Source organism: Terrapene carolina, unplaced genomic scaffold (genome assembly GCF_002925995.2).
Source record: "Terrapene carolina triunguis isolate 2854851 unplaced genomic scaffold, T_m_triunguis-2.0 Scaffold95, whole genome shotgun sequence".
NCBI classification, from domain to species: domain Eukaryota; kingdom Metazoa; phylum Chordata; order Testudines; family Emydidae; genus Terrapene; species Terrapene triunguis.
This window is the reverse complement of record NW_020664446.1, coordinates 2,624,457-2,636,214: the sequence shown is the minus strand read 5'-3', so window position 1 is coordinate 2,636,214 and position 11,758 is coordinate 2,624,457. Positions and strand designations below refer to the sequence as shown.

General features: G+C 63.6%; 1 protein-coding gene across 1 annotated transcript in view; it reads left to right on the top strand.

Annotated features, from left to right (window-relative positions):
* Positions 1-1,147: 1,147 nt before the first annotated feature.
* The window catches only part of LOC113406409 (solute carrier family 2, facilitated glucose transporter member 9-like), a 17,376-nt gene continuing 6,765 nt past the window's right edge, over positions 1,148-11,758 (top strand). The window contains exons 1-9 of the mRNA XM_026651126.1: positions 1,148-1,192; positions 4,458-4,556; positions 5,621-5,781; positions 6,175-6,299; positions 6,766-6,911; positions 8,799-8,931; positions 9,381-9,568; positions 10,134-10,244; positions 11,539-11,640. Coding sequence (XP_026506911.1) covers positions 1,148-1,192; positions 4,458-4,556; positions 5,621-5,781; positions 6,175-6,299; positions 6,766-6,911; positions 8,799-8,931; positions 9,381-9,568; positions 10,134-10,244; positions 11,539-11,640 — 1,110 coding nt within the window. The remainder of the gene's footprint in view (positions 1,193-4,457; positions 4,557-5,620; positions 5,782-6,174; positions 6,300-6,765; positions 6,912-8,798; positions 8,932-9,380; positions 9,569-10,133; positions 10,245-11,538; positions 11,641-11,758) is intronic.

The window sequence follows — 11,758 nt, the reverse complement described above, 5'->3', positions numbered from 1 at the left end:
GCTAGTTCGAGCAGAACAGGTGGGGGGACGTCTACACGAGCTGGGAGGAGTGACTCCCAATGTGACTCCAGTGTAGACGTGCCCTATAAGGACCGCTACCATTCCACGGCGGTCCCGCGGGAGCTTGGCTTGACGAGCAACGGACACGTGCAGATGCCCCAACAGGTAACTCGTCTCCTGATCAGGATGCTGGCGATACTTGTCAACGGTTTGATGCCGCCGTTCGTGGCCTGGATACGGCTGCCCGGCAGCCACGCGCCCCCTCGCTGAGCGGTGGAGGAAAAGCTGGCCGTCACCCGATGGCAGGTGGGGTGGTGCTGAGGGGGTGCCAGGTTTGGCTCGCCCCAGCCCAGCGGGTGAGCCGTCAGCCCAAGCCCCCGCCCAGCGTGGCAGAGGAGGCCGTTGGGTTTGGGCTGAGAAACGCCGCCGTGATTTCCTGGTTTGGGCACAGGTCAAGGGGGCAGGCGGGTCTCGCTGGACACATGGCACCGCTGAGCCCGGACCCAGACGCCTCCCGCCGTGGCTCCTCTCGAATCGAACCGGGCCCCTGGTCGCCTGTGATCCTGCTCCCACCCCTCCTCCCGCTGCTTGCAATCCAGGGCACGATCCACAGGCAACTACTTCAGCCCGGGGCCTTTTACGGGGCCTCAGCCGGGGGCACCCAACGAGCTGCTGAAGAAGCCGGTGGGGGCCGGTGACGTTCGCCAGGGCAGATCTCCCCGGGCTGCCCCGGTGCCCAGGGGGTTAAACGTGGAAGGGTCCGGCCCCTCCCACTAAGGGGCTGCAGCATCTCCCTCCACTCGAAAGGCAAAGCAAATCGCGTTAGCCGTCATGTGATTCCCTCCTGCCCCGCAGGGCTGAACCGAGGGCACCGTGCCCCGCCTCGCCCCACAAGGCCTCCGGCCTCTTCTGCCCGTCCATCAAGCGGGGAAGCCCCGGGGCCCACCTCTCCCTGGCCAGGAATCCTCCAATGGCCTCGCGGGCATCGCGTGATCCCCACTCCCACCCCCCCGATTTTTCCTCCCTGCTTTAAAAAAAAAAAAATCAAATAAAGTAAGTGCTGAAATGAGCGAGAGTGCTGGAGTCAGGCGGCCTTCCTCCCCGCTGCCTCCCCATCCTCTGCCTCTCTAGGGCCCGCATCGCCCCGATGGAGGGGAAACCTGGTCTGCACGGCCACCAACGGATCACCGGGGTGAGTGACTCGGGGGATCCTGTGCCCCCGGCTTCCCTCCTTCGCCCCAGCCCGCCCGCTGCCTCCCCGCCAGGCTCGCTGCGCCGGCTGGCATTCCGGGCGGGATTAGGGGGATTAGACCTGCACGCGACTGGGACAAGCCACCGTTCCCGGGGCCGGGGCAGCGCAGGGGCGTCGGCTGCTTTGCTGGCATAACCCCCCGGCCGGCTGCTTTGAGGGTTTGGGGGGTATGGGTCCAAGAGGGGGTGGGGGGGAGAGATCTCAATTTGTCAGGACTCTGGGTTCTAGCCTGGCTCTGGTAAGGGAGCAGGGTCTAGTGGTTAGAGCGGGGGCGCAGGCAGCCAGGACTCCTGGGTTCGCTCCCAGCTCTGGGAAGGGAGTGGTGTCTAGTGGTTAGAGCGGGGGGGAGGAGGGCTGGGAGACAGAACTCCTGGGTTCTATCCCAGCTCTGGGAGGGGTGTAGTTCCTAGTGGTTAGAGCGGGGGTGCTGGGAGCCAGGACTCCTGGGTTCTATCCCAGCTCTGGGAAGGGAGTGGTGTCTAGTAGTTATAGCAGAGGGGCTGGGGGCCAGGACTCCTGGGTTCTATCCCAGCTCTGGGAAGGGAGTGGTGTTCCAGTCCCGTCTTTGCGGTGGACTCTCTGTGCAATGCTGGGGCAGACCCAGCACTGCTCTGTCCTGTGATGTCCCTGGCTAGGAGCCAGGGCCGACACTGAGCTGTCTCCCGGGGGGGGGGGGTTTCGCTCGCGCTCAGGAAGCAGTTACACTAAGGAGAAGCCGCTGCCCGGGGATCAATAGACAGCTTTGCGTAGGAGCCTCCCAGGCAGGCGAGGGCTGTGTCAGGCCTGGCATGGGCTGGGCTGGGGGTGCTGCAGGCCCATGCCGGGAGGGTCCCCAGAAAAGCGAGGCGCAGCCGGTGGGGACCCCCAATCTCACCCAACTTGGGAACAAACCCTGTATTACTACCCCCCGCTCCCCGGTTCTGCATGGCCTCATTGGGGAGCAGCGAGCAAACCCCCCATCTCGGCTGGTTCCAAAGGGACCCCTCCCCCCCTCCCCGAGCCCCCAGCCGCCGTCTGAAGCGGGGCACTGCCCAGGGTCGGCGTGGTCCCCGGTCACACCGCCTAGCTGCTGGGACTTGGAGACAGGCCTGGCTAGAACTGGGGCGACGGGGTTAAAAGTGACGGCTAAAGGAACTTGCTCCCCCTTCCCCACCCCTCCCCCTCTCTGCACCTTCCCCCTCCCCCAGCCCCCTTGGCATCTCCCACCCTTCAGCCAGGCCGAGTTAGACAAGGGACCCCTGCCCCAGCCCCAACTTTTGGGCTTCTCCACAAAGGGCCAGAGGGAGGCGCTGCTGATCCAGGCCCAGTTCTCCTCTCCCCCCACCCCCACCCCCCGCGGGAAGGCTGCAGAGCCGTGGAGTTTTATAACCGATGCAGAGAGACGGGGGGGTCTGGAAAATGCCCAGCGAGAGAGAGACTGGGAGAGAGGCTGCGTTTTCGGGCAGAAAGGCCAGTGGGCGCTGCCCAGTCAGTGGTTCTCAACCTGTGGCCCGTGGGCTGTTTGTGGCCCGTATGACATCCTCAGGGCCGTACGGCTGGTACTGGATGCGGCCCACAATGGTAAATAGGTTGAGAGCCCCCGGTCTAGGTGGAGAAGCTGAGAGACGGGCAGAGGCCGTAGGGCATGCGCTGCGATTATCCAGCCGCGCGTCCAAACAAAGCCCCTCGGTGCCGGTTTTCCAGGGCTAGGCCGGCCAGTGCGCTCGCTGGGGAGATTTGTCTGCAAAGCCCCTCAGAAGGCAAATGGGGCGTCTGCAGAAACAGCCCCACTTAGAAGAGCCGGTGGCTCTGAGTGCGTAAGCGCCAGGGTTTGGAAGCTGCCCGGCTCCCATCGCAGAACAGAACCGGCTTGTGCTAGGTGGCATGTGCGGGGTGGGCTGCAGCTGCACTCCCCTGGCAGGGGGGCATGGAAGGGCCAGCGTGGTGGCAGCGGTGGGATGGCGCTGAACGGGAGAGGGACTAGGTGAGGGTGACGGTGCTAACACGATCCAATGGCTGGAAGTTGAAGCTTAGACACATTCAGACTAGACCAGTCCCTATGTCCTCAGACCCAGGCTTTGGCTAGGCCTCGCTGATTCTTTCTGCAGAATATCTCCAAGATACGGCCCTGCCCAGCCGTCCACACAGCGAAACGCTTGGCCGGGTTCTCCTCCTCTCGGGGCTCGATTCTTGCCCCAGCCGTCTCTCTGGCCTGGCCCAGCGCCCTCTTGCCCCCTTGGATTCGTTCAAACCACTGCTGCAAAGATCACACTCCCAGCACGGCGCTTTGACCGGGTCACCCCTCACCTGGCGTCTCTCCACAGGGATCTCCCTTTTCTATTACATCAAACACGTCAATGGCCAGGCCTTTCCCTGGCAGTGCCCATCCGGCCTAGCATCTCCCACTGGCTACGGCACTGGCGCCGCTCGCCTCCCATCTGCCCTGGCTGGACACCTGATGATTGGGCTTCCATCCCAGAGAGAGATGCCGGGTTCTTTCATGCCGTGCCAGGGCGAGCTGTTACGTGCTCAGAGAAGCTATGAGGAGACACGGTGGGGGGAGGGAATATCTTTTATTGTACCGACGTCTGTGGGTGAGGGAGACGCGTTTGTCTCTCTAATAGCCTGGGCCCGCCCCGGCTCCGCCACCACGTACGTCACACACGGCGCCAGCCCGTGGCTGAACAGTGTAGCGCCGCTGACAACTCCGTTACTAGAGTCCCTGAGATAGCCCAGCCCACGACGGGCCTGCTAGACCAAGCCCAGAGCCTCGCATGGGACCCGGGAGTGAGCTTATGGGGCAGGGGAGCTTGCTGGGCTGGGTGCCATGGGGCTGCCTGGGTAGCGGGGGCAGTGGAGGCTGGAGCCGCGTTGGGTGCATGGGAGCATCCGGTTTTCACCGCTGGGGCCAGCTGCGTGTCCCACCTGGGTGACCTGTGGCCAGAGACGCTCGACTGGTGGTGGGGTTGGAGCTCCAGCCGCTTCCCTCTCCTCCTCGCTGCCCTTCCCCTGGGCTGAGCGGGAGCCAGGTGCCCCCCATCCTGCAGGCAGGAGCTCCTGTGCTGGGCACAAACGGGTGGAGAGATGAGACCCCTGCGGCTCATCTCACTTGAGAGGCTGGGCGCAGCTCCCCGGGGCGGAGGGAGCGGCTCATGGCTCCACTGTCTTCCCCGTCCTGCCGGGGCTGCACTGACACCGTTCTGCTCGTGTGTCTCCTCTCTCCCAGCACCTCACCTTTCCGCTGCTCGCCGCCACCCTGCTGGCGTCCTTCGGCTCCTCTCTGCTTTACGGCTACAACCTGGCAGTGGTGAACTCGCCGGCCGTGGTAAGAGCTGTGTCCGTCCGTCTGTCTGTCTTTGCGGGGGAAAGTCGCTCCCTCCCCGGACTGGGAAATCCTAGGCTAGGCAGATACCTTGACCCAGCGGGTCTCTGGCAGGCAGATGAATTTTACTGACCGGGGTGCGGCCACCTCTGGGGTGTTGAGCAGCAGGCCTAGGAGCGGGAAAAGAGAGGCAGCATCCGGGTGACGCTGCAGGGGGGAATGAGGGGATCAGGATGGGATCACCTGAGCCGGGAGGATGCCCTGCTCACACCCCGACTCTGACGAAACGCCCCATGGGATCGTTACTGACCAATATCTGACCCACCCCCACAGCGCCCCTAGCACCATGGCTCAGTGCTGACGCAGAAGGAAGAGCCACCCCATACAAATGACCTTTGGGAAGTTCTTGTGCTGGTGCTAACGGGTCGGATCACAAAGCTTTGTGGCGTGCGATCGGGGGGCCTGGAAACCCGGATCCCCGGCACAGGGAGAGGCAGAACGGGTTGAAGATTTCCCAGGAGAACGTTTTTGCCGTTTTGTTGAAATCTAAACTTCCCCGGGAAACGTGTCCTTTTTGACGATGTTTCATTGGGGAAAACACCGTGTCGGACTGTTTGCTTTGACCTCGCCGGAACGGCCCGTTCCATTGGTCATCTGGAAACAGCACTTTGGTTTGAAATCCCACGTGGTTGTGGACAATATAAAAGAACTCGGCAGCGTTGCTGAAATGGGAGGTTTCGACGGACCCGAAACGCCGTATTTCCCAGAAGTCCCTGGCGCGGGACGTTTTGAAAGTGGCCGTTTTCGTTCCCGGTTCGGAACGGAAGCGAAGTTTGAAATGTTGGGACTTCCCGCCCCACCAAGTCCAGCATTTCAAGCCACTCCTGGGTGCGGGGAAGCGGGACCGGCTCTCTGAGGTGTTGGGAGAGGAAGCGCTGAAACGATCAGGAGCTGGGTGTGTTACAGACACATACAAAGACCTCGGAGGGCCGGGAATCCAAGCAGCTGGCGGGTCTGGTGGGCCGTGGGCACCCCGTTCTGCTAGCCCCTGTCTCTCTGCCTTGCAGCACATCAAGGCCTTCTACAACGCCACCTGGTCCCAGCGCTACGGGCAGAGCCCGAGCCAGGACCTGCTCACCGTCATGTACTCGCTGACCGTCTCGGTCTTTGCCCTGGGGGGGCTGGTGGGCTCGTTTCCGGTGGGGATGCTCGTGACTCGATATGGGAGGTAAGACGGGTGCGGGAGGGGGGCAGGATGGGGGTGCACCCATAGCCCGGCTAGAGGAAGCAGGGGGAGGATGGTGCTTTGTCTGCCCCGGCGCCAGTCATGGGGTGCCCGCCTCTAGACCAGATGGAGCAGGGGGACACCCAGCAAACGAAGCCAGCAGGGAGGGAGAGGAGAAGCCAGCCTGACACATGCCCCACTCTTATGGGGGCAGGGAGAGCTGCCAGGAATGCCCCCCCAAGCTCCCCATGGGGCTGGGATGGAGAAGAGAGGGGAACAGCTGGGTGGGTGGAGGAAGAGAGAGCACGAAGCGTCCTGCGGGGGGCGTCACGCCCTGCAGAAGGGAGGGGCCCGTGCCAGGCGGAGGGCTGATGTCCTGCCTGTCCCCCCTGCTAGGAACGGCACCCTTGTGCGGAGCACGCTGCTCGTCTTCCTGGCCAGCGCCCTGATGGGCTTCAGCCGCTACCTGGCGTCGCCCGAGATGGTCATCGTCGGCCGCTTCGTCACGGGGCTGCATTCAGGTAGCGCCCTGCGTGGGCTGCCCCACCGCCTGCCCCGGGGCTCTGCCTGGCTCTGGCACCCGGCCATACTCACCTGGGCGCTGGCCCTGCCGCACCCCTCGCAGGGCGGGTTTGCATCTCCCTCTGCGGCAGGAACGGGAACCGCAGGCGCCAGCCCAGACGTGCATGGGGCCACGGCTCTGTCCCGCGTGGGGTTGGGCTGCTGCAGCACGGACAGGACGGGGGGGGAGGACGGACCCGCTGGGGCCACGCCCATCGCTGGGGCCCTCTTGGGGATCAAAGTGGGGTGTCTCGGGATTGAGCAGCCAACCCCAGGGCATTCTGGGAGGAGGAGAGCTTGGCTGGAGCCTGCCCTGGGAGCTCCCCCTCCGGCCCAGTCTAGGGGGGATCCTGCCTATTGCCCAATGTGACTCCGGTTCTCTCTCCCCCCTCCCCCACATCCCGCGTGTCTCCTCCTCCACCCCAGGCATCTGTCTCAGCGTGGTGCCCATGTACCTGGGAGAAATCGCCCCCAAGAACCTGCGCGGGTTCCTGGGCTTGGTGCCCAGCATCTTCATCTGCCTGGGGGTCTTCTCCGCTCAAGTCCTGGGCCTGCCGGAGCTGCTGGGGGAGGTCGGTGCTGCTGAAACACCCCTGAAACGCTGCTGCTTCCTCCCAGCCTGCTCCCAGTGAGCTCCGACCCCGCGGGAGGGGGGCGAGGGCTGGGGGCGTCTCCTGGGGTTCTCCAGGGTCCCGTGTCCGCTGTGCAAAGCGCTACGCTTGGGGGGAGGAAATCAAATGCACAGCTAGGAACGGGGACCGCTTGGCTCGGCGGCCGGGCTGCTGTGGCAAGGATCTCAGGGTTACAGTGGCTAATATCAGGCCGGGAGCATTAACCGGAGGGCCGTACGTCCGACCCGGCCGGAGTCCGATATCCGGTTCTGGGTGCCGCACTTTAGGAAAGACGGGGAGTCCAGCGGAGAGCAGCAGAAAGGATCAGAGGTTTGGAAACGCTGTCCTCTGAGGAAAGGTTAAAACACGGGACAAGTGTAGTCTGGAGACAAGAGGGCTGAGGGGGACGTGAGAACAGCCTGCACAGCTGTGAAGGGCTGGTACCAAGAGACGGGGATCAATTGTTCTCCATGTCCATTGAAGGCAGGACAAGAAGCAATGGGCTTAATCCGCAGCAGGGGAGATTTAGGTTAGAGATTAGAATCATAGAATATCAGGGTTGGAAGGGACCTCGGGAGGTTCTAGTCCCACCCCCTGCTCAAAGCAGAACCAACCCCAACTAAATCATCCCAGCCAGGGCTTTGTCAAGCCGGGCCTTCAAAACCTCTAAGGAAGGAGATTCCACCACCTCCCTAGGGAACCCATTCCAGTGCTTCACCACCCTCCTTGTGAAACAGTGTTTCCTAATATCCAACCTAGACCTCCCCCACTGCAACTTGAGACCATTGCTCCTTGTTCTGTCATCTGCCATCACTGAGAACAGCCGAGCTCCATCCTCTTTGGAACCCCCCGTCAGGTAGTTGAAGGCTGCTATCAAATCCCCCCCCTCATTCTTCTCTTCTGCAGACTAAACAAGCCCAGTTCCCTCAGCCTCTCCTCATAAGTCATGTGCCCCAGCCCCCTAATCATTTTCATTGCCCTCCACTGGACTCTCTCCAATTTGTCCACATCCCTTCTATAGAGGGGGCCCACAACTGGATGCAATACTCCAGGTGTGGCCTCACCAGTGTCAGATAGAGGGGAATAATCACTTCCCTCGATCTGCTGGCAATGCTCCTACAAATACAGCCCAATATGTCGTTAACCTTCTTGGCAACAAGGGCACACTGCTGACTCATATCCAGCTTCCCGTCCACTGTAATCCCCAGGTCCTTTTCCGCAGAACTGCTGCTTAGCCAGTCGGTCCCTAGTCTGTAGCAGTGCATGGGATTCTTCCATCCTAACTGCAGGACTCTGCACTTGTCCTTGTTGAACCACATCAGGTTTCTTTTGGCCCAATCCTCTAATTTGTCTAAGTCACTCTGGACCCTATCCCTACCCTCCAGCGTATCTACCTCTCCCCCCAACTTAGTGTCATCTGCGAACTTGCTGAGGGTGCAATCCATCCCATCATCCAGATCATTAATGAGGAAAGGTTAAAGAACTGGGCCTGTGTAGTCTGGAGACCAGGGGGAAACTTTCCAACTCTCAGGTAGTTAAGCTCTGGAATAGGCACCCGAGGGAGGTTGTGAAGTCCCATCACTGGGGGGGTCTAGGAAGGAGATTGGACAAACGCCCCTCAGGGGTGGTCTGGGTTGACTTGGTCCTGCCTGAGCGCAGGGCGTCGGCCTGGACGACCTCTCGAGGTCCCTTCCTGCCCTTGGGCTCCCCATCCCCATGCCATGGCCCAGCCGGCAGCTGGCTCCCGATATCCAGCCTGCGTCTCCTTGGCTTTGCTTATCCCGCTGGTGCTAGGGCTACCCCCTCGCCGCCCCCTCAGACCCCATCGCCCTGCCTGGCTCGTTGCAGGACGGATACTGGCCTCTCTTCCTGTCCCTGGTGGTCATTCCAGCCTCCCTGCAGCTCCTGCTGCTGCACTGGTTCCCCGAGAGCCCCCGCTACCTGCTGATTGAGAAGAATAACGTCCGGGGGGCCACGGATGGTGAGCGGAGCCCCTGGCAGGGGGGTGGCTGATGTCTCCCATAGGGCCAGGCTGCTCCCGGAACCGGGGGAGGGGGGATTAGTGTCTTTCTGTGTCCTACCCTGTCCCGAATCCCAAAGAGACACGATCCTCCAGCTGCAGGCCCAAGAGCCCCCTGGGCCAGATTCTGTGCTGGCGCAAATCAGCTGCAGCTCTGTTGACTCCGCCCGGAGCGCTGCCTGGCCCCTCCCGGGAAGGCTGCTGCCTGCTGACCGCTCCAGGTTTTCCAAGGGCCCATCACCGTAGCGTCTGGGCGCCTCCCATCCTCCTGGCTCTAGCCTCGCCCCCCCGATGGGGCAGGGCAGGGCCAGTACAGAGGGGAGCTGAGGCCCAGGGGCGCACAGCTGGGAATTGAGCCCAGATCTCCAGAGTCCCAGCCCCGTGCCCGAGCTTCGCTCCACTCTCCCCAGCGCTGCGCTGGTTCCTGGGGAAGGACGACGTGCGGGACGTGCTGGAGGAGATGCGGGAGGAGCAGCGCTCGCTCTCCTCCCTGGAGACCATCTCCGTCTGGCAGCTGCTGCGGGACGGCTCCGTGCGCTGGCAGACGCTCTCCGTGGTGGTGATCAACATGGGCATGCAGCTCTCTGGGATCGATGCGGTGAGTGCTGCCAGGCCCATGCCCCAGAGGGGAGCTCCCCCAGTCCCCCCCCGCACCTCCTGCCCCAGAGGGGAGCTCCCTCAGCCCCCCACTCGCCTGCCCAGAGGGGAGCTCCCCCAGTGTCGTCCCCCCCGCACCTCCTGCCCTGGAGGGGAGCTCCCCTCAGCCCCTCACCCCTCCTGCACCGGAGGGGAGCTCACCCTGTGCCCTGGAGGGGCTCCTGTCTTCCAAGAGCCTCCTGGCCCGTTGGCCCATTGGCCTCACAGGGAAATAGCCGTGCTGATCATGCAGCAGGTCCCTGCAAGGGGGACCCTGGCCCAGAAGGAGCTAGGCTGAGCCCCCCCCAGCTCGTCTCACTCCAGAGCCAGCGAGCGCCCCTGGGCCGGAACAGCCTTCAGTCCCATCCCGGGGCAGGCTTTGAACCAGCGACCGGGGGGCTCCCGCAGTGCCATGGCCAGAGCCCCCAGGGGTGTCCCCCCCCTGCTTGTGGTTCCAGGTTCTCGTGGGGGCCTCTCTCCCCCCCCAGCCCTGCCGCTCACCCCCTGCTCTCCCCCCCCCTTGGCAGATCTGGTTCTACACCAACACCATCTTCCAGCACGCCGGCATCCCGGGACCCGAGATCCCCTACACCACCGTGGGCACGGGCGCCATCGAGGTGCTGGCCGGCCTGCTCGGCGTGAGTGCTGCCACAGCCCCAGCGACGTGGGGGGGGGCATGACCCCACTGAGCAGTGCTAACCGGGGTTGGGGAGGGGTCATGCTGGCTGGGCTGGGGCATGCGGGAGGGGTCACAGGAGGTGAGTTGGGAGACAGGAGGTGGTACTGGGGGAGATGGGGTGGCAGGGGGTGCAGGTGGGAGGTGTCATAGTGGGTGAGATGGGGGTGCCGGTGGGGGGAGGGGTCACAGTGGGTGAGGTGGAGGTGGGTGGGGGTGCTGGGGAAAGGGGTCCCAAGGGCTCATACTGGCTATCCTGACTTCAGTGGAACAGCCCATAATAACCCCTGTGAGCCGAGCCTGTCGCTGGGGGGGGGGGGCACGGGGGCTGGTTTACGGCTTTTCCCCTCAGTGCCCAGCCGGAGCTAGCAGCTCCCCGCCCCCGGCCCCACCCCGGCCTCACGCTGGGCGGATTTGCAGCCCTCGGCCCCTGGGCGCTCGATTCGACAGGCGGGCGGCCCCCACGTGGCCTGGCCTGGGCGAGCAGGGACCCCAGCCCCCGGCCTCCCAGCCGCAAGCAGGCACCTCTGGCGCCCCGGCAGCCCAGCCGGCGGGCAGGAGCTCAGCAGGGCTGGTGGCACCGTCAGGCCAATTGCTCCGCGACACAGACACAAACGGCCCCCGACAGACGCGCCGAGATTGGGTCTAAAATGACAAGCATTTGTTCTGCTGTCAATATCCCTCCTGCTCCTGGTCCTGCACGGGCTCCCCGCGCCCGCCCTGCGCCCCAGAGCTGCTGCCTGGCTCCGCTGGGCACTCGGGGCAGCTCACGCCTGGCTGGGACAAGCTTGGCCCCGCTGCTCCGGGTCACTTCGGCCCTGGGCCCTGGGATTCCAGCCCAGGAATGAAGGGGACGGGCGGCTGCTCTTCTGTCCCCTTTCAACGTGCAAGGCCCTAGCCTGCCGGTGCCCCCTGCTCTAACCACTAGCCTGCCCTCCCTCCCAGGGCAGGGAAAAGAACCCAGGAGTCCTGACTCCGCCAGTGCCTCCCTGCTCTAACCACTAGCCTGCCCTACCTCCCAGGGCAGGGAAAAGAACCCAGGAGTCCTAGAGGTTACCAGGTAAGTGTCCCACCCTCACCCTCAAGCTCTTGAGTCAGCCAATGAGAACTGGGTCTGGTGATGTCATACACCTGTGTTGCGTGTTATTGGCTATACATGTTGTCGCTCTGTGCCCTGTGGGGGGAGGGTTTGGGGGCTGGCGGGTCTGATGCCCTCTCCTGCTAATGCCCCCCGTGCCGCTGGCCTTTCCCTGCAGTGCTTCACCATCGAGAAGCTGGGCCGGCGGCCGCTCATCATCATCGGCTTCTCCTTCATGGGCTTCTGCTGCGCTGGCATCACCTTGGCCCTGGTGCTGCAGGTAGGAGTTGGGGGGGGTCTCGCCCTGGCACCTCCCTCTGAGACCAGCCAGCAGAGCTGGGGGTGGGACCCCAGGGCTGGGGTAGCAGGGGGCTGCGGGTCGGGACTGAGGGGCACCG